This window comes from Natator depressus, chromosome 2 (assembly GCF_965152275.1).
Source record: "Natator depressus isolate rNatDep1 chromosome 2, rNatDep2.hap1, whole genome shotgun sequence".
Classification (NCBI taxonomy): domain Eukaryota; kingdom Metazoa; phylum Chordata; order Testudines; family Cheloniidae; genus Natator; species Natator depressus.
Window position 1 is genome coordinate 17,822,689 of NC_134235.1, and position 20,552 is coordinate 17,843,240.

General features: G+C 42.1%; 1 protein-coding gene across 3 annotated transcripts in view; it reads left to right on the top strand.

Moving 5' to 3' along the window:
- The window catches only part of ASAP1 (ArfGAP with SH3 domain, ankyrin repeat and PH domain 1), a 370,981-nt gene that overhangs the window by 73,641 nt on the left and 276,788 nt on the right, over positions 1-20,552 (top strand). For 2 of the 3 annotated variants that reach the window (XM_074943850.1, XM_074943852.1), the window contains exon 2: positions 10,910-10,996. In XM_074943850.1, the coding sequence (XP_074799951.1) occupies positions 10,938-10,996 (59 nt within the window). In that variant the 5' untranslated portion in view covers positions 10,910-10,937. Of the gene's footprint in view, positions 1-10,909; positions 10,997-13,279; positions 13,348-20,552 lie in introns of all 3 variants that reach the window. The other variant, XM_074943849.1, reaches the window with a different exon arrangement.

Below are 20,552 nucleotides of genomic sequence, written 5' to 3' on the forward strand. Positions count from 1 at the left end.
ATGGTAGAGGGTGATTCTGGCAGAGCAGGTGTCACCTCTTGCCAAGGCCATTAGGCTTCACTGAACACTGACAAATGCATAGCTGGAAACCAGTCTGGCTCACCTGCATATTAGTATTGTTAAAACCGATAGAGTTATAAGAATGTATTTAATGGTTAGCCTTTATGAAATGCTTGTAGGATGCTGCATTTATTAAATATAACCTGATAACATGGGGTACAGATGTTATAAGTAAGAGTAAGTGTCTGCTCTGTAACTATAAGTGATGTTTGTTTTAAAACTGTAAACCCCCACCGTCAGGAGAGAAGCATTACCAACTGTGAAATACTAGTCTGCCACAAGAATTGTCATCTCCTCTCTAACAAAGGAAGGCCCCCTATACACCAGAGAAGCCATTGTGGAACATCAGTGGACAAAAGACTTGCTGATTGCTCCCCACCACCTATGAAGAGGAGACATGCACAGACACTTGTCCCATCAGCTTGAGCTCTGTAGGAAGGGACTAAGAAGAAATTGTTACCCTATGCTGCATGGACTTTAGGAAGAGGACAAGATTTCTAAGCATATGCAAGGGATCCCCCCGGCTGTTTAGCTTGGGTTAGTCCTAAAGGACATATAGAGTTTGCTCATTACAGCAGCTTCTATTACTTCTTGAAACCTAAGACTGTCACTCATTTATGTAATATATGTTTACTTGCTTTAATCTTGTAAATAACTCTCATTTCTTTTTCCTAGTTAATAAACCTTTAGGTAATTTATTATAGGATTGGCTACAAGTCTTGTCTTTAAAAGATAATGACCTGGGATAAGTGACGGATCCTTGCTACTGGAAGTAACCTGAATATTGTGGTGATGTGTGTGGTGTTTTGTTTTTTTTTTTTTGGTGTAAGGGCCATCTAGCACAAACACAAGCTTGCCGAGGTGGCAAGATAGATTGGAGTATCCAAGGAAACTTCCTGTGACTCCATGTTAAGGCTGTTACAGAGCTTGAGAAGTATCACACTTGGCTGGTGAAATCTAATTATAGAACACACAACCAATTTGGGGTTTGTGCTCTGCTTCCTAACAGTCTGCCCTGAGGTTGGCACTCACGGTCATGAGCCACTCCAAGACAGCTTGACAGAGGGGGAAACATCCTGATTTATTATTAACCTCTCATTGGATATAAGAAGTGAATTCTAAGTTACTTAAAATATTGGATTGCTGATAGCAGCCTTGTCATCACATATATAAAGTGCCATTGATGAGATTAATGAAAGCGCTTCAGAGATTGAAAGAAAGGAAGCAGGCATACTGATGAGCTTCTGCCTCCAACAAAATGAAAATGCTTCTGTGAGCCCAAGAAATAGCTGAAGGATAGAGTAGGGATATGTTGAAAAAAATCATTCTTATGTATATCAAACAGAGATTTAAGTTGTGGATAGATACAACCATCCTGAAACCATCAGGCAAACAGTGGAAGGCAATGGCACTTGCTTTTCAAGAGTGGGAGAGTCCATTTCTCTAGATAATTATATGGATCTTTGTTATATAATATATATCTGAGTCCTTGAGCAAATCTGTCTTTGAATGGAATTGCAGAAAAACCCAACTGCAGTTGAACACCCTGACATACAATATATGTTGTAATACTGTACTGATGTCTCAAAACCGTGTTTTGGCTAATGATGATGCATGCATCACACTGTAGTGTCAGAATGCCCTCTGGGGTTATTTTTGCATCTCTTTGAGACTCCTTAATATTGTATGCTGATGATGAAGTACTCTCCATTCCAAAAGTAACTGAGGATGTTAAAAAATAGCTACTAAAGTTTGATCTGTCAGCCTAGTTTTAGTTCATTTAATGTGCACCATGTCAAATCTGTATTGTTCTAGTTTCTTAATCAAAATGTTATATGGCACTAAGTCAAATGAGTTACAGAAATCTCAGGATATGACATCAACACTTTTTAGGTGATATTAGAAGTTCAGGTTTCAGAGTAGCAGCCGTGTTAGTCTGTATCTGCAAAATGAAAAGGGGCACTTGTGGCACCTTAGAGACTAACAAATTTATTTGAGCATAAGCTTTCGTGAGCTACTGGCTGTAGCTCACAAAAGCTTATGCTCAAATAAATTTGTTAGTCTCTAAGGTGCCACAAGTACTCCTTTTCTTTTTACTAGAAGTTCAGTTGATAAAGACATTGTTACTTTGACAAGATCTATTTTGCATAAACCCATGTTGATTGGCATTAATTTTATTTAATTCCTTATTAATCAGGTCCCATGTCAACCATTCCATTATTTTGCCTGGAATCAGTGTCAAGCTAACAGGCGTGTAATTACCTGGGTTGTCATATTTAACCTTTTAAAATTTTGGCACACCATTAGCTCTCTTAAAATCTTCTGGAAGTTCCCTAATGTTCCAAGAGTTATTGAAAATCAATATTAACCGTCCCTCCTTGGACAGCTCAATTACAACTTTCAAATACTAGTTATCCAGAGCTGTTAACTTAAAAATGTCTGTAAATACCTACATGGGGAACAAATTTTATAATACAGGGCTCTTCATTCTAACAGACAAAGGCATAGCAACAGATACAATGGCTGGAAGTTGAAACTAGATAAATTCAGGTTAGAAATAAGGTGCACATTTTTAACAGTGAGGGTACTTAACCATTGTAACAACTTACAAAGGGTTCTGGTGGATTCTCCATCACTGGAATTTTTAAATCAAGATTGGGTTTTTTTCTAAAAGATATACCCTAGTTCAAACAGGAATTACATTAGGGAAGTCCTATGACCTGTGTTATGCAGGAGGTCAGACAAGATAAGAATGGTCCCTTCTGGCCTTATAATCCACATAGAGGCAAGACATGGCGGGGAGCATGCAGGATCACATGCTTCTTGCAGATTTGCTGCTTGGCTTGTACATGGAGTGAGCATGCTCAGTAACATTGCTGAAGCCAGCTGCCCTCACTCTCCCCCACCCCACTATTGGCGGGCACGGGTGGTCTCTGAATCTATGAATAATATAACCTGCCTCCCAGCACTGTTTTTCTCTTTTTTTTCCATTTTTCCACTTCGTTCATTGGTAGGATCTCTTCTTCTTCTTCTTGGGAACAGCTTCTTTATTGCACCATCAGGGAGCTTTTGTGCAAAGGGAACAAAGGCTCCCAAACCATTGTTCCTGTTGCTGCGTGCTCCCCGTTGCTGTCCTGAATGCATCAGAGCAGGGACTCTGGGAGTGGCCCTGTGATCAGAGTTCTTATTGGATTATCTGACATCAGGCAGAAAGGACAGCCAGTCAGACCAGCAGCCTCCAGAAACTGCTCAACTACCACTGTTCAAATAGCAATTAACATTAACGGGAGCTGTGTGGGCCCATCCAGGGGAGAATAGACTTTCCAACTGAGAACTTCATGTACTGCCTTGTTTTCAGGAAAGTGATTATGATGATTTTATTATTTATTTTAATTATTCAGTATTCAGCAGTGTGCAAATTAATTGAAGATTTTGATTTGTACAAAGTGCTGAGCGCTCACATTTGCATTTGAGGTCAGACTGGAGCTGCTAGGTGTGCAGGACTTCTGAAAATCAGGTCCAAGGTCACTTGTACTCCCCACAAATACTCCTGTCTCTGCCTCAGTAAAATACATCGGAGTGCATGCTAGTAGTGTTATCCAAATCAGAGATTAAGGTGACGCTGAAGAACATCTGTTTGTTATATCTTGGCTTGCACTGATGGGACACAAAGAGAACAAATTTATGGCAGATTTTGCCATGAAATAAAAGGAATTTTCTTTCATCACACTGCCATTCGAGAACATGTGAGCTGTGGCATGGATTGAGGATTTAATTCTATGCTTTGGACATGAAAATAGCAGCACTGACCTTTATGAATTATATATATTTTTGTAATCTTTAAATTTGTAAGCCATGCTCTTCTACAGAATTTGGATGCCAATAATAAGCTGGTTCCATGTAGTTCAAATAACCAGCTTATTTTTTTTCAGTTGCAGAATATAAGATTTTTTTTCTCTCCTGTATTATCTTAAAGCTTCATAGTTTTCATACTATCATACCAGTCGTTTTCTGTAAATTGCAGGAAGAAGCAGTACTTCACAGCATTTACTGATAATGTAGTCTGCTTATACCCAAAGTACAAGGGCTATAATTACTACATGATCACATTATATATCAAGGTCAGAATTCTGTGATTCACTCTATTGTTTGGACATAAAGGGAGTTGATTTTCAGCCTGGTGGTGTACAACTACTATTATTGTTACATCAGTGGCTGTAGAAACAATATTAACATTTGCTTGTTTCAGTTTTTATACTTAAGTTAACTCAGTTCAAACATTCCATGAAAATAGGCTGGTTAATATTTGCCCTAAAATATTAATTAGAGATGCAAAGTATATATGATGTTTGAGTTCTGTATTATTTTTGAAGGAAAAAAATCCAGAGCAAGTAATTAAATTACCTATGGATGATAACACATGGATTGTAAACAACCTCAAATGCACATAACCGAAGAGTAGAAACATATCTCTTGATCCTTTTCTCTCCTACCCACAATCCCAAAGTTTCTTTCATGACTACCACTGCATACACTTGGCATGGCCTCTCAATTTATATATTCCAGCCTTATAATTCATCTGTATTTTCTACCACTTGATCAAATCTAACTGCCTCAAAGGACAGGACCACCACCACTTCAGTTGGGAGACTATCCTATGATCTAGATTCTAAGACCTTGATTTAGCAAGGCATATAAGTAGTACCACTGATCTCAGTCAAATTATTTGTATTTAAAGTTAGGTAAATGCTTAATTGCTTTCCTGAATTGGGTCCTAATGGAATTTACTATTGTGATTAGCACATCTTAACTGATATCAAGTCTTAATTTATCTTTTTAATATCATTCCATTTCACTTAGTTACGGTCCCTTCTTTCATCTCTCCTTGAGCAATCCTCCTCCTCCTCTTCTTGGAATCAGAGTCCCACAGATACTTGTCCACTGTGATCGTGTCTCCCCTTAGCCGTTATTGTTGTCTAGCTACCCAGGGCATGTAAACACATACATACCTTTGTGAATCTGACCCAAACTGATTTGCGCAAAGTCACACAGGAAGTCTATGGCAGATGAACAAGGGTCTCCCAAGCCCCTAGACTAATGCCTTATCCACTGCACTGTTTTTCCTCCCTTGAGCCAAGCTCTTAGTGGAAGAGAAGGTTCAAGGTCTGGAGAAACAAGTATCAACCCTGCGTTGCAAAAGAGAAACTGAAGATTTCCTGGACAGACGTCAGGATATGCTCTACGGGCACAAGATTCTGAAGATTCAGAGCAGGCTGCGCAGCGGGGACAGAAGGACGGTGAAGAAATTTGGCAGTATGTGACCTCCAGAAGAAGAAAGGGGAGCGTCCATGTACCAGCAATGCAGATACAGATAAGCAACCATTTTCATGTTCTCTCCACAGGTGCTAATGTGGAGAATGGACTAGATGATACATCTGAGGGAAGGAAGCAGAAGGAAACTCTGCCGATTGGAAGGCATGAGATGCACTGTCTTAGGGAAGGGAGTTCCACGACCACCGCTCCCAAGAGAAGGAGGCAGGTGGTGGTGGTCGGGGACTGTCTCCTCAGGGGGACTGAGTCATCTATCTGCTGCCCCGACCGGGAAAACCGAGAAGTCTGCTGCTTGCCAGGAGCTAGGATTCACAATGTGACGGAGAGACTGCCAAGACTCATCAAGCCCTCGGATCGCTACCCCTTCCTGCTTCTCCACGTGGGCACCAATGATACAGCCAAGAATGACCTTGAGTGGATCACTGCAGACTACGTGGCTCTGGGAAGAAGGATAAAGGAGTTTGAGGCGCAAGTGGTGTTCTTGTCCATCCTCCCTGTGGAAGGAAAAGGCCCGGGTAGAGACCGTCGAATCATGGAAGTCAACGAATGGCCATGCAGGTGGTGTCGGAGAGAAGGCTTTGGATTCTTTGACCATGGGACGGTGTTCCAAGAAGGAGGAGTGCTAGGCAGAGACAGGCTCCACCTAACGAAGAGAGGGAAGAGCATCTTTGCAAGCAGGCTGGCTAACCTAGTGAAGAGGGCTTCAAACTAGGTTCACCGGGGGAAGGAGACCAAAGCCCTGAGGTAAGTGGGGATGTGGGATACTGGAAGGAAGCACAAGCAGGAGAATGTAAGATGGGAGGGCTCCTGCCTCATACTGAGAAAGTGGGACGATCAGCGACTTATCTTAAGTGCCTATACACAAATGCAAGAAGCCTGGGAAATAAGCAGGGAGAACTGGAAGTCCTGGCACAGTCAAGGAATTTATGATGTGATTGGAATAACAGAGACTTGATGGGATAACTCACATGACTGGAGTACTGTCATGGATGGCTATAAACTGTTCAGGAAGGATATTCAGGGCAGAAAAGATGGGGGAGTTGCATTGTATGTAAGAGAGCAGTATGACTGCTCAGATCTCCGGTATGAAACTTCAGAAAAACCTGAGAGTCTCTGGATTAACTTTAGAAGTGTGAGCAACAAGGGTGATGTCGTGGTGGGAGTCTGCTATAGATCACCAGACCAGAGGGATGAGGTAGACGAGGCTTTCTTCTGGCAACTAATGGAATTTACTCGATTGCAGGCCTGGTTCTAATGGGAGACTTCAATCACCCTTATATCTGCTGGGAGAACAATACCGCGGTGCACAGACAATCCAGGAAGTTTTTGGAAAGTGTAGGGGATAATTTCCTTGTGCAAGTGCTGGAGGAACCAACTAGGGGCAGAGCTCTTCTTGACCTGCTGCTCACAAACCGAGAAGAATTAGTAGGGGAAGCAAAAGTGGATGGGAACCTGGGAGGCAGTGACCATGAGACGGTTGAGTTCAGGATCCTGACACAAGGAAGAAAGGAGAGCAGCAGAATACGGACCCTGGACTTTAGAAAAGCAGACTTCGACTCCCTCAGGGAACTGATGGGCAGGATCCCCTGGGAGAATAACATGAGGGGGAAAGGAGTCCAGGAGAGCTGGCTGTATTTTAAAGAATCCCTATTGAGGTTGCAGGCACAAACCATCCCGATGTGTAGAAAGAATAGTAAATATGGCAGGCGACCAGCTTGGCTTAACAATGAAATCCTTGCTGATCTTAAACACAAAATAGAAGCTTACAAGAAGTGGAAGATTGGACAAATGACAAGGGAGGAGTATAAAAATATTGCTCAGGCATGCAGGAGTGAAATCAGGAAGGCCAAATCACACTTGGAGTTATAGCTAGCAAGAGATGTTAAGGGTAACAAGAAGGGTTTCTTCAGGTCTGTTAGCAACAAGAAAAAAGTCAAGGAAATTGTGGGCCCCTTACTGAATGAGGGAGGCAACCTAGTGACAGAGGATGTGGAAAAAGCTAATGTACTCAATGCTTTTTTTGCCTCTGCCTTCACAAACAAGGTCATCTCCCAGACTGCTGCACTGGGCAGCACAGCATGGGGAGGAGGTGACCAGCCCTCTGTGGAGAAAGAAGTGGTTCGGGACTATTTAAAAAAGCTGGACGAGCGCAAGTCCATGGGGCCAGATGCACTGCATCCGAGAGTGCTGAAGGAGTTGGCGGATGTGATTGCAGAGCCATTGGCCATTACCTTTGAAAACTCATGGTAATCGGGGGAAGTCCCGGATGACTGGAAAAAGGCTAATGTAGTGCCCATCTTTAAAAAAGGGAAGAAGGAGGATCTGGGGAACTACAGGCCAGTCAGCCTCACCTCAGTCCCTGGAAAAATCATGGAGCAGGTCCTCAAGGAATCAATTCTGAAGCACTTAGAGGAGAGGAAAGTGATCAGGAAGAGTCAGCATGGATTCACCAAGGGCAAGTCATGCCTGACTAATCTAATTGCCTTCTATGACGAGATAACTGGCTCTGTGGATGAGGGGAAAGCAGTGGACGTGTTATTCCTTGACTTTAGCAAAGCTTTTGATGTGGTCTCCCACAGTATTCTTGCCAGCAAGTTAAAGAAGTATGGGCTGGATGAATGGACTCTAAGGTGGATAGAAATCTGGCTAGATCGTCGGGTTCAACGGGTAGTGATCAATGGCTCCATGTCTAGTTGGCAGCTGGTATCAAGCGGAGTGCCCCAAGTCCTGGGGCTGGTTTTGTTCAATACCTTCATTAATGAACTGGAGGATGGCGTGGATTGCACCCTCCGCAAGTTTGCAGATGACAATAAACTGGGAGGAGTGGTTAACAAAAGGAGACTCACTGAATGAAGAAGTATATTTATGATCAAGCAGTTAAAGGCTACCATAATGCATATGCACAAGGGGACCAAGGCGGCACTGGCTACCTTAAATGTGGCATTTCTTAAGTTTTGAGAACTTGACTTCACAATTTAAATGCTCTTTTAACTTTATTTTAACATTCGCCAAGTTTTTAAAAAAGCAAACTGAACCCCCCCCCCCCACCGAGAGATTCCATCATGTGGCATCATACTGATAAGCATGTTTCATAGGCAAGATTGGAATCTTTATTTCCACCACACTGACCTCTGCCACTTGAGCTAATGGAGTAACTGTAGCACTAAAGGGGGAGGAGCCACACACTTTGTCAGTGGGTTTCAGAAATATTTTATGACACCAGGGGAAGGGTGAGACTCAGGAATGTTTGGCTTCCGTTCCAGATTTTGGAGGGGAGTGCACTCTAGTGGGCACAGATTCATCCTGTTTCCCTGCAAGCTTGACCATTTCTGCCCCGTTCCCTTCAACCTGTCCCTGTTTCTTCCATATCCTGGCTCCATGTCCAAGTCCCATTTTCCTTCCCCACACAGTCCCATTCTCCTTGCCAAGCAAGTCCTAGTTCCCCTCTCTTGGCTTCACATCAGATCTGTCTTTCCTCTTCCTCCTCCTTCCCCTACAGCTAGGTCCCAGACCTATTTTGCCCTTCAGGCTTCTCATCTAATCTCAGTTTCTACCTCCTCCCTGGCTTCTTGTCCCAGTCTCTCTGTCCATCTAGTCCCAGTCTCTTCTCCCCCTCCAAACTCCTAGTCACATTGTCCCAGTCTGCTCCTTTTCCTCCTCCCCTGATCTGGCTTTTGTCCCCTCAACAATCAAATCAGATGGTTCCTCCTCCACATTCCTGAGTGCAGGTGGAGTGGGAGGTGTCACTGAGAGCACAGAAGAGACAGACTCTCTGCTCTCAATTCCAGTCCCAGGTCTGGAACAGGTATTACAGGGAAAGTCTGGCTTAGCCCCTGTAACCCCAGGATGGCACATGTGTAGTCCTGTCACATGCAGGAACTGTGAGGGGATGGAGCATGCTTGGGTACTCTGTGGGGATGGCGCATACACAGTCTGGCTAGCACTCGGAGCTTTGAGCATTAGGTGCTCAGAAAGGATTCAATATGTAGAAACTTTAGCAGCCAAAGTTAAATATATGTCTACTAAATGTGCAAATTATGAATTTTCAGACCATTATAACTTGGCCACATTTGGGCAGATTTTCACAGGCAGAGCACATTACTGACACAAATGCCATCATCACCACCACCACCACCACCCCTTCCCCTGTCAAATTTCAAGTCTGCTCAAAAGCATAGAGGTGCTAGAAATTTTCAAAGGTCTCAAGAATTTTTTTAACAAGTGTGGTAGGCCCAGACCAGTGGGGTATAGGAGTCTGGTAGAAGACAAATATACTGGCCTCTGGATTAATAGTTTTCTGTTCCCTGAGTGACCAGAGCAAGGGCTGCCCTAGAGCAATCAGGAACTTGCCAGAACCAATTAATACAGGCAAGCTAATTAAGACACCTGGAGCCAATTAAGAACTTACTAGAATCAATTATGTCAGGTAGGCTAACCAGGACAGCTGGTTTAAAAAGGACTTCCCATCAGTTAGTGGGGGGTGGGGAGTGCGCAAGCGCAAGGAGTGAGAAGGTGTGCTGCTGGAGGACTGAAGAGTACAAGTGTGATCAGGCTTCAGGAGGAAGATCCTGCAGTGAGGATAAAGAAGGTGCTGGGGGAAGGCCATGGGGAAGTAGCCCAGGGAGTTGTAGCTGTCACATAGTTGATGCAGGGGACAGTGTAGACAGTGGCTATCCACAGGGCCCTGGGCTAGAACCCAGTGTAGAGGGTGGGCCTGGGTTCCCCCCATCCCCCCAACTCCTGATCGGATACAGGAGGAGTTGACCTGCTCTGTGAGGAACATCAGAAGGGAAGATCTAATTTGGAAAGGGCTCTGGCTTGTCCCCAACCCACTAGGTGGGACACAGAGACTGCAGGGATTGTTCTCTGTTTCCCCCATGCTGGCCAGTGATGAGGTTAGTTGGGTGAATGGCAGGTTTGAGCCTCTAGCAGAAGCAGCCAAACTGAGGGCTGACGTGAACCTCTGAGGCGAGCAAATCTGCCAAAAAGTGCAGGACCCACCAAGGTGGAGGAGGAATTTTGTCACACAAGGTAAAACAATATAATTTTCCTAATCTCTTTCTCAGAAATGGCTGAACTGTGTTTGCTGAAAATTTCCAAACAATTTCAGTCCACAGTAGACACCAGGCTTGGAAAATTTCAGCCCAAAGAGTTAAACTTTGGCAAAGTTATAAGCAACCGAAAACAGGGTCTTATAATGGGAAATGTCGGGCAAGCTTAATTATATGCAGTGCTATCAGCCCCACCTATAATACAGCTAAATAAATAAATAATGTTGCCTCAATGATTTTCTAATGGGTCTGTGTCTTGTGAGGAAACTTGCAACATCAAGTACAATAAAACAAGTATAATTATTTATTGCAAAGTAACTAAGTAACTTATGTTGAATTTTTTGACAATCAGTCTTGTTACTGAGGCATTCATAGATTTTTTTGGACACTGTTTTAAAAAGTGACCTTGCAAGTTCCACAGCTCTGTTCACTATTAATTACTTTTCTCACTTTTTCTCCTGGTGTAGGTAGTTTTCTTGTGGTGACAGATGAGACATGAGATCTTCAGCCTCCAGGCTTTCAAGTTTTTCTTCAAGAGATTCATTATGGAATCGGTAAGAAAGCAAAACGACATTTTAGGTCAAAATAATAGTTTTCTAGTATTTGCTACCTTTAAAAAAACACACACACACACACACACACACACACACACACACACACACACACACACACACACACACACACACCCCCCCCCCCAGATGCTGGTTCATGACGATACCAGTTGCAATATTTGACAATCCTTCCTTTGTTTTTTTTGCTAGTTTGGACTAATCACAAAAGGTGCTTTTCAGGGGAAGGCCAAAAGCATTTCTCAATAATCCCTTTTAGACAATTATGACTTTAAACACACAATAGGGAAAATATTAATATACATAAAATATTACACTTTGCATTGTATAGATATGTTTCAAAGCTGCTTAACAAAAGGAATCTAAAAAGTAGCAGTTTGTCCCTCGTGAAGTACATGCTGATCTGGGAAATAACGCTCATTTAACTTTTAAAATAGCACACATTTGAAATCAGCCTGCAAGGCGTTTGCAATGCTGCTAGGACTTGTGTGGGGGTTTTAAAGAGCAGACTCTTATTCCTTTTGGTGACGTAGAATGTAGAACAGCACACAGTTGTCTAAATATGCTTTTGTTTATTCAGTCTCTGGTGAGTACTCTGTTTTAAAGTTTGCACTGTACTTCATTAAACTACAATAAGCTACATTCAGATTGCCTGGAGATCCTTACTTGAACCCAGGAGTGACTACAAAATTCAGGGTTAAGGCTGAAATTTGAGCCTCCCTTCACTCACTAGATCCAGCTATTGTGACGCATGAGTCTTTAGTCTACTTTAGAGCCCTGAGTGGGGTTGGCTGATCTCATATCAGACAGCTAAATGGAATAGCCTAAAAATCAGATTAAATCGCTATTTTTATAAAATTTTTCAAAAAATACAACAGCTATACAACTAGGCATTTTTAAAAGCATGTAATTTACCTGCTAGGCCATGCCAGTTTCTTTTTTTTTAAAGCTTGCTACTGCATATGATTTTAAAAAATAAACTGACATGGCCTAGCAGGTAAATAACATGCTTTTAAAAATACCTAGTTGGATATGGATTTAGGATAATTTTAAAACAAATTTCAGGCTATTCCTATTTAAAAAAAAAACCAAAAAAACAAAAAAACTACTTCATGAAAAGCTAGGAAAATTAAGGCATAAAAAACTTCAACTAATGTTTCAAAGGCCACCCTCCCCCCTTCCAGGGTGTCAGAGCCCAGGCTCCAACTTGAACCCAGTTGACTACACTGCAATTTTATAGTCTCAAAGTCCAAGCCCCAACCAAGCTGAGGGTCTTTTATTGCAGGGTAGACATACCCTAAGCCAGAGCGAGCAAACTTTTTGGCCTGAGGGCCACATCGGGTTTCCGAAATTGTATGGAGGGCTGGTTAGGGGAGGCTGTGCCTCCCCAAACAGCCAGGCATGGCCTGGCCCCTGCCCCCTATCTGACCCCCCCCCTCCCGCTTCTCGCCCCCTGACGGCCCCCCCAGGACCCCTGCCTTGTCCACCCCATCCAACCCCTCCTCTCATTCCTGACTGGCCCCCCGGACCCCTGCCCCATCCAACCACCCCTTCTCCCTGACCGCCCCCAGAACCCCTGCCCCGACTGCTCCCCGCTGCCCCATTCAACCCCCCGTTCCCTGCCTTCTGACCGCCCCGACCCCTATCCACACCCCCGCCCCCTGACTACCACCCCGAACTCCCCTGCCCTCTATCCAACCTCTGCTGCTCCCTGCCCCCTTACAGTGCTGCCTGGAGCACTGGTGGCTGGCGGCGCTACAGCCATGCTGCCCAGAGCACCAGGACAGGCAGCCATGCCACCAGGCTGGAGCCAGCCACACCACCATGCAGCACAGAGCACCGGGTCAGGCTGCAGCTCTGCAGCTGCGCTGCCCGGCAAGAGCTCACAGCCCTGCCGCCCAGAGCATTGCGCTGGTGGCACAGTGAGCTGAGGCTGTCGGGGAGGGGGAACAACAGGGGAGGGGCCGGGGGCTCGCCTCCTGGGCCAGTAGCTCAGGGGTCGGCAGGAGGGTCCTGCGGGCCAGATGTGGCCAGTAGTTTGCCCACCTCTGCCCTAAGCTATCCAACTGCCCTGTTCTAGTTTAGAAACAGAAGCATGGCTTAATCTAGATTGTAGACTGTAAACACCCAGGACTTAATTTTAACATCAAACCTCTGAGTTATGGCAGATCTTTGTGTTCTGAAACTGGCATGCTTCAAATGCTTCAGGTTTTGCACATAAACAGACAAAACAGATTTATTTATTTTTTTTTGAAAAATTTATAACAGCAACAACAAAATTGCTCCCAAGCTGAAACTTTGTATGCCAAGTTCAAGTCTGGAGTGACTATTTTTAGGTGAGTTATAAATTCCTGGAAATAGAGTTTATATAAAGGAAATGCAGATATATCATTAAATGAAGTGGTTGGAGGGGCCTTTCTTATACTTTCTCATATCTGTAGACTCATTTTATCATCAGTATAATGATATGCCGTTTAAGAAATTAAGCAAACAGCCAAGTGTGTTCATTCAACACTATAAGCCATCTCTTGGATTTCATCTGCTTGAACTCATTGGACCCACAGATGTGAATGTTTGCAGGATTGGGGTCTTAATGGGATAAGTTCTTATAAAAACAGGTTTTTAGGACACATCTTCCTGTGTTTCTTTGTGTACAGCCTAGAACAATGGGGCCCTGATCTTCATTAAACCACGAGACGCTGCTGTAATACAACTACTACTACTATTGGGTTGGAATTGGTTAGAACTGTAATGAAGTTTGTGTCTTACATCTGCACATCACTAACTTCATCTGGAAAATAGCCCTTTTAGTTGCCTGCAAGTCTTTTGTTTACCGAGACAAGCAGTGCTTAAATGCTTTGACCTGAGTGCTTCTCATTGTTACATAATTTTTAAAATAACATTATAATAAAATGACTGAATAATAAGACTTTACTCTTATAGTACTTTTCATCTGTTGATCTCAAAGAACTTTAACTCAGGAATTAAATTTCATTACATCCCCATTTTACAGGTGAAGAAACTGATGTATGAGGTAGTGAATTAGAATAATAGAATATCAGGGTGGGAAGGGACCTCAGGAGGTCATCTAGTCCAACCCCCTGCTCAAAGCAGGGCCAATCCCCAATTTTTGCCCCAGATCCCAGATGGCCCCCTCAAGGATTGAGCTCACAACCCTGGGTTTAGCAGGCCAATGCTCAAACCACTGAGCTATCCCTCTCCCCCATTGCCCAACGTGAAATAGTTCAGTAACAGAACCAGGCTTCCTGACTCTTAGGGTATGGCTACGCTGCAGCTGGGAGCATGCTTCCCAACATGAATAGAGAGGCAAGCACTGGCTTGCTTGAGCTATCACACTGAAAACAGCAGTGTAGCCAGAGGTAGCACAGCAAGTTGGGCTGGCCACCCGAGTACGTACCCAGGGGTCCAGTGGGCTTAAACTTAGCTAACCTGCGGTGCTGTCTATGCTACCTTGGTTACACTACTATTTTTAGCATTCTGGAAAGCACACAACTAGCTGCAGAATGTAAACGTAGGGTGTCTGCGTTACAGCTGGGAGGTATAATTTCCAACTCAGGTAGATGTACATGCATTAGCTCTGCTTTTCCCATCATGCTCAATAGCAGTGTGGCACAGCAGCATGGGTGGCAGCTGAAGCTAGCTGCAAAAGGACCTTGGACAGGATGGTAGTCAGCTGGCTAGTCCAAGCCATTGCCTGTGCTTTCGCAGCCACACTGTTATTTGTAGTGTGCTAGCTCAAGTAGAGCTAGCATATGTCTACATGAGCTGGGATTACACTTCCCAGCAGGCAATACTCTTAGCCCAATCCCTTATCCAGTGACCACACTGCCTCTCCATGTGGGCCTGAATGTGCAGGTTCTAGGCAGCCAAAACTCGCATTACCATCAGTGTTTGTTCAATTGCCCCAGTAGGACTGCGGGATCTGCTTAGATAGGGATGTAGCACAATCACTCCCTCTGTAACAGACAGAAAATACTGAAATGTTTGCAATATGGTTTAAAGAACTATTTCAGTTTTTTATTCTGGAGAAGCCTACTGCACTTGCTGCCCTGAAACCTGTTAATTCGTGCCACAGCTTTCTCTGTTTTTAGTCAGCACAGTTTCTCATATTGAAAACTCAGCCTGGCTACTTCTGCCCTTTTTCAAGACCTGTTGCTATCACTTTCTAATACAAAGAGGAAATGGACCAGATTCAGGGTTATACTATTTTCCCCTTTCGTTATGCAAATGCAATTCACTAGCCTTGTTGATACACATGCTAACCAATATTTGCATTTCTCCCCATCAACTCCCCAGCCCGAGCAGATCTGTTCCACACCATACACAAATGCCTGGGCAGCCACAGCATGGTTCAGAACAAATTTGATTCAAGGAAGAGTAACCATTTTGCAGCTCCTTGCTGTGCTAGTCTTCGCCAATGCAGGGGGGTTGCAATTTATGGTGGTTGCAGGCATAACAGTCCCAACAGGGACAATCCTTCTACTGTTGTCCCAGAGTGCACTTGTCACTGCTTAGGTGGTCTTTGCGGTTTACTATCTGCACTCCAGTCCAGACAAGGGTCAAGTTTGCCAGAAGACAAATACACCAAGGAGCTCAACTCATGGCTGTTTTCCCAGCAATCAACTTTAACAAGATTTTTCCCCTCCATAAATAGGGCCCTTCAAGGGAATATACTCTGGGGTTTTATCTTCTATAGATTCTTTAAGGTAAGGGAAAGCTCTGTTTAATCTAAGCTCTTTCCCCTCATCCCACAATTATCTTTCCTGTGAATTAGAGAGGGTTTCTTAAAGGGAGCATCTGCAATCAAAGAATACAATATTCAACACACCTACAGTAATAACAAGGGAACATCTTCTGTGGCATCATCCTGGTACCACTTGGGGTTAGTTCCTGTTTGCTCTGTTTTTATTTTGGCAGGATACCGAGGATCCAAAGAATAGACCATTTCTGCTTGTTACTATGAGTCTGGAATGCCATTATGCAATTGTCTGTATGACTCTTGATCTTTCATGACAACACCAAAAACAAAGGCACAACTGAATCAGCAAATTAATCAGCTTAATCTCATGTAACTTAATGCTCTACTTAGTTTTCAGGGTTTTTGCTTTCAACTGCTTTCTGACACAGCTATTTGAGGGCATCCACCATTAGCATAAGCCCCTATCACAGGATATTAAAGATAAAATGGACAATATGCAAAACATGTAATCAGTTGTTTTTATTTGATCTTTTTCATAAACACATAGTATTAAAATGACACAACTTAATGTTACTAAAATGTCATCTATAATGGGAAAACAATGGATCCTTTTTTCCTATCATATTAATATTGAAAGACTGTAAAAAGGGCCTTTTTGTTTACCTTGCTATTACTGAAAATATGCTCTGAAACTGAAATAGTAATTTCCAAGATAGTTGCCTATGTTTCCTTATCTAATTTTAAACACCAAGTAAAAAAAAATACTTCAAGTTGTCAGTTTGAAAATTGAAATCAGCTGATGCCAGTATCGAAAACAGCCAGACAGGAGTAACAAAAAAAACATTGAGGCAGCTTATGTATTCCACAAGCCAGGCTGCTGGATGCTGTAACTCAAAAACACATCGTGTCAATCAGAATTTTGATCAGATTTTTGTTTTTTGTATATAAACAGTTTATGTGAGGTAGAGCGACAGCTGCTTTCTTTGACTGTAAAGGTACCCTATTATTATGTGCCAAAAATAACAATAATTTCAAAGGTTTGTTTGTAAATGTCATATCCCCTAGTCTCCTTAGTGCAGGCAGTTTACAATTTATCGTATAGGTTTCCTTATAGCAAATTAGCACCAATGTCAATATGTGGTGTAGGCTTCAACATTTAAAATAGATGTAGCCTTTCACTGTGAGTACATGGTGCATTTCATGTGAGATTAAAAGTATAAACATGCTGTATTTAAAATACACTTTTCTTACCTTTCACACAAGGTTGAGTCAGCTGCTTGAACATGCTGGTGCTAGGACACTGTTTCTGAAGGTGAAATTGCTCCTGAACTGAACAAAACATTTCAAGCTCAAGCACAAAGTAGATGATATTATATATCCTTATGTAAATAATAAATAGCAAGAACATTCAAGCTATGTGCGACCTATTTACAAAAATATGTACTGAATCTTGGTACAGCTGATACCATACTTGCAAATAACAAGCCAAATTCGTCCTTACTTTAATTTTATGTATTTATTTAACTGTTCTTATCTGCAGCCTCAACGTTCAACCAAAATTATAACAGTTGCAATTTTAGACATATTACCAGATATTCTAATGCACATAGATATACATGTGTATTTCCTCTTAAAGGTAGTGGAAGTTCTTTGCATGTTGTTATGAGACTTAACCTATACATATATAACCATAATACTTTATGTATATAAAGTTTTTCTTCCTGAGAGATACTAAAGAATCCACTATGAAAATGCAACCACCTCTGGGATGAAATGGTGTAGCTGTTTTAAGCATAGAGCAACGCTATACAATAGATTAGAACAAGAAGAGAAGAATAATATTGAATACTTTTGATTGAAACTGAAGAATACAATTATGCAAATTGGAAATTTGTTTTATAATCTGGGCATCCCTCTCTCTAAAACCATTATATGCAGGCTGTGTCTGAATGTTGCAATTTCTTCCTGTATAACATCTCCAAGATCCAGCCTTTCCATTCCATCCATGCACCTAAAACACTTTTATCCACATCCTCCTCTTCTTGCACTTTGACTATTGAAACCTCCTCCTCTCTGGCCTTCATACCCTACTTATATCCATTCAAAACACTGCTGTAAAGATCACCTTCCTGGCTCATTCAATCTCATCATCTCCCTCCTTGCATTCCTCCTGTCTCCGTTTTTTTCCACTTCATCATGAACCAATTGTCTTTCACTTTAAGGCCCTTCTGGTCTACTCCAGCCCTACCCATCATCTCTTACATGCTACAGAGATTTAAACTCCCACTGCACCAACAATACCCTCCTTGACTGCCCATTTGTCAAAATTTTGGATAAACAGTGTTGTGCTTTTTCTGATGCCTCTACATTAGACACGGTAAGAACTTGCTGTAAATATCTGTAACACACTCTACGTTATCCTCCTTTTAGTTTCTCCTAAAAACCAGCCTATGTCATGATGTTTCCAAAATGCTTCACAATAGTGAGGCAAGTGGTATGCTGTGACTGCTGTTTATTACACTGGTCATAACTGCCTCACAGTAATTGTGTCTTCACACTGTCTGTTGTCTTTAAATGGGGATCTTTGGGACAGGGACCATCTCTTTGTTGTATTTTTTGTTCTGTGTCTAGCACAATGGGGTGCTGGCCCCCAAGAACTATGGTGATACAAATTATTTATAATAATAGCATCAGTGATACACACCTACCATTTACACAGCCATCTTGATTGTAAGACCAGATCAAAGATACTGTAGTTGATTTACTTTTTTTTTCCCTGTCTTATTAAGAACAGCCTATTGAGAGAGTTCATTAATTAAACATGGACTGAGAAAGCACCCAAGCAGTGGAATTACAGCATTTTGAAACAAGAGCTCCAATCTTTTTTTGATAAATGCTGATGTCTTCTGTACCCACCAGGGACTTTCCACGAGGGCAGTTGTGACAAGCATCTCAATGCTGATATTCAGAATTGAAAGCCTTAGGCTGCAAAGAAAATGTCAAAAAAGGCTAGAAACAGCAGACAGCTACGATCTATGTGCTACTTGTAATCCATCTGTGAGCAAGTCCCAGGGCTCTCTAAAAGGGACAACAGCTGGTCACCTTCAAAGAGAACATGGTTACAAAATAGCTCCATGATTTTTTTGTTTTATTACAATCCCATTATTGTTAGTCCATTGTTTTGTGTGTGTGTTTTGTTTTTGAATGGTCTTGGCCTCATCCTGCAAAGTACTGAGCAGTACCTGTGAATTCAGTGGGAGCTGAGAGAGAACATTGTATCTTTCTGGATAGGTCCCTTTTCTAGGGAAAATTTGAACCCTACTTTTCTTATGGCTCTTAATTCTCTGTCTCACTCTCTTTAAAATCCACCCCTGCCCCTGAAACATATAACCAGAGCCTAATCATCCTGTCAGCTGCATGAATGCAACACTCAGCTGACTGGATGATCTGGCCCAGGGACTCTGACTCTATGGCTTCAGTGGTTGCAGGTTTTCAGAAGCTTATATCATCACTTCAGTTTCCAATGCTTGTCCTCTCCCAACAAGTCTGTGCTATTCAACTGCCTGACCCTACCAGCTTACTAGTGAAAAGTACATGAGAGTGAGTGCTCCTCCTCGATGTAGGGCTCAGTCTTACAGCCCTTACATCTATGTGGAGGAAAGCCAGGCCATGTGAATAAATACACATGGAGGGCTGCTGCTAAGGCACCATGATCAAAGAAAGAAACTTGTTCAGTCAGGACTGTTTCAGCACTGCTCATATTTTTCTGGCAGGGAAGGGATGCAAACTGTACTGAGAACATGTATTTATGGGTAGGCACAAATCAGATACTTCTGGTTTTAATATTTATCCAAAAATTGCAGTATTATATTGATTTTTTTATTTTTTTAAAATGTAGGAACACTTTTAGGATTACATGCGAATCCACTTTAAAACCTATGTGTGATTTACAGCCGTGTGGTTACTTATATGGAGTATTATGTGAAGAAACTTACTACACAATGTTCATTTTAGGGAAGTTTTTAAGAATACATGTGTTTACTTCGTTCTTAATGTTCCGCTCGTATTGTGGCAGGTCAGCGGAAGAGCGGGGCTCCACGCAGCATAATATACAAATCTGATTGAAACAGCAGATGCGGTTGGTGATTATTCAGGCCTCGTAAACCTAAGCTTTTTTTTTAAAAAAAAAGGCATATACAGAAATAAAAATTTAAGAGAAATTTTAAAAAGCACCTGTTCTTTTCATTAGGTTAATTCCTAAAGTTACATTTTCTGCATTGTTTTCCCATGTATTTTCCCTTATTTAGAAATATTACTGTATTTAAAAATATCACCTCTGAAAGTTTTATGGGTTATATAACTTTAGACATGAAGTTGCTAAGTGTATCCCAGAAATGTATGGTTTTGGAAAATGTCAGGCTACTCCTTCTGCTATTTTAATTTATTCAGATGGGAATAATGGTGATCTATGCAATACAATAGTCTTTTCAGTATTAAAAATACAGGTATAGCTCTTTTTGAAAGTAGCATAATTTTCAAGGATTCACATATATAATTAACTTTATTTAAAAATGTATTGTTTATATTTTGTGATCATATAAACAGGTGCCCCATATGTCTTACTATCAATGAAAAGTGGAGGCTGTGGGGGAGAAAATCAATATAATCAGCTTGCCTGGACTATTTCATCAGGAACATAATCTTATTGAGATATGAAATATCTTAATTTGCCCCTTCCCCCCATTATAAAATGCTTGCAGCACAAGGATTTATGAGTGCTAAAAACAGCAAAAGCATTTTAATTTGATGGCTATGATGGAC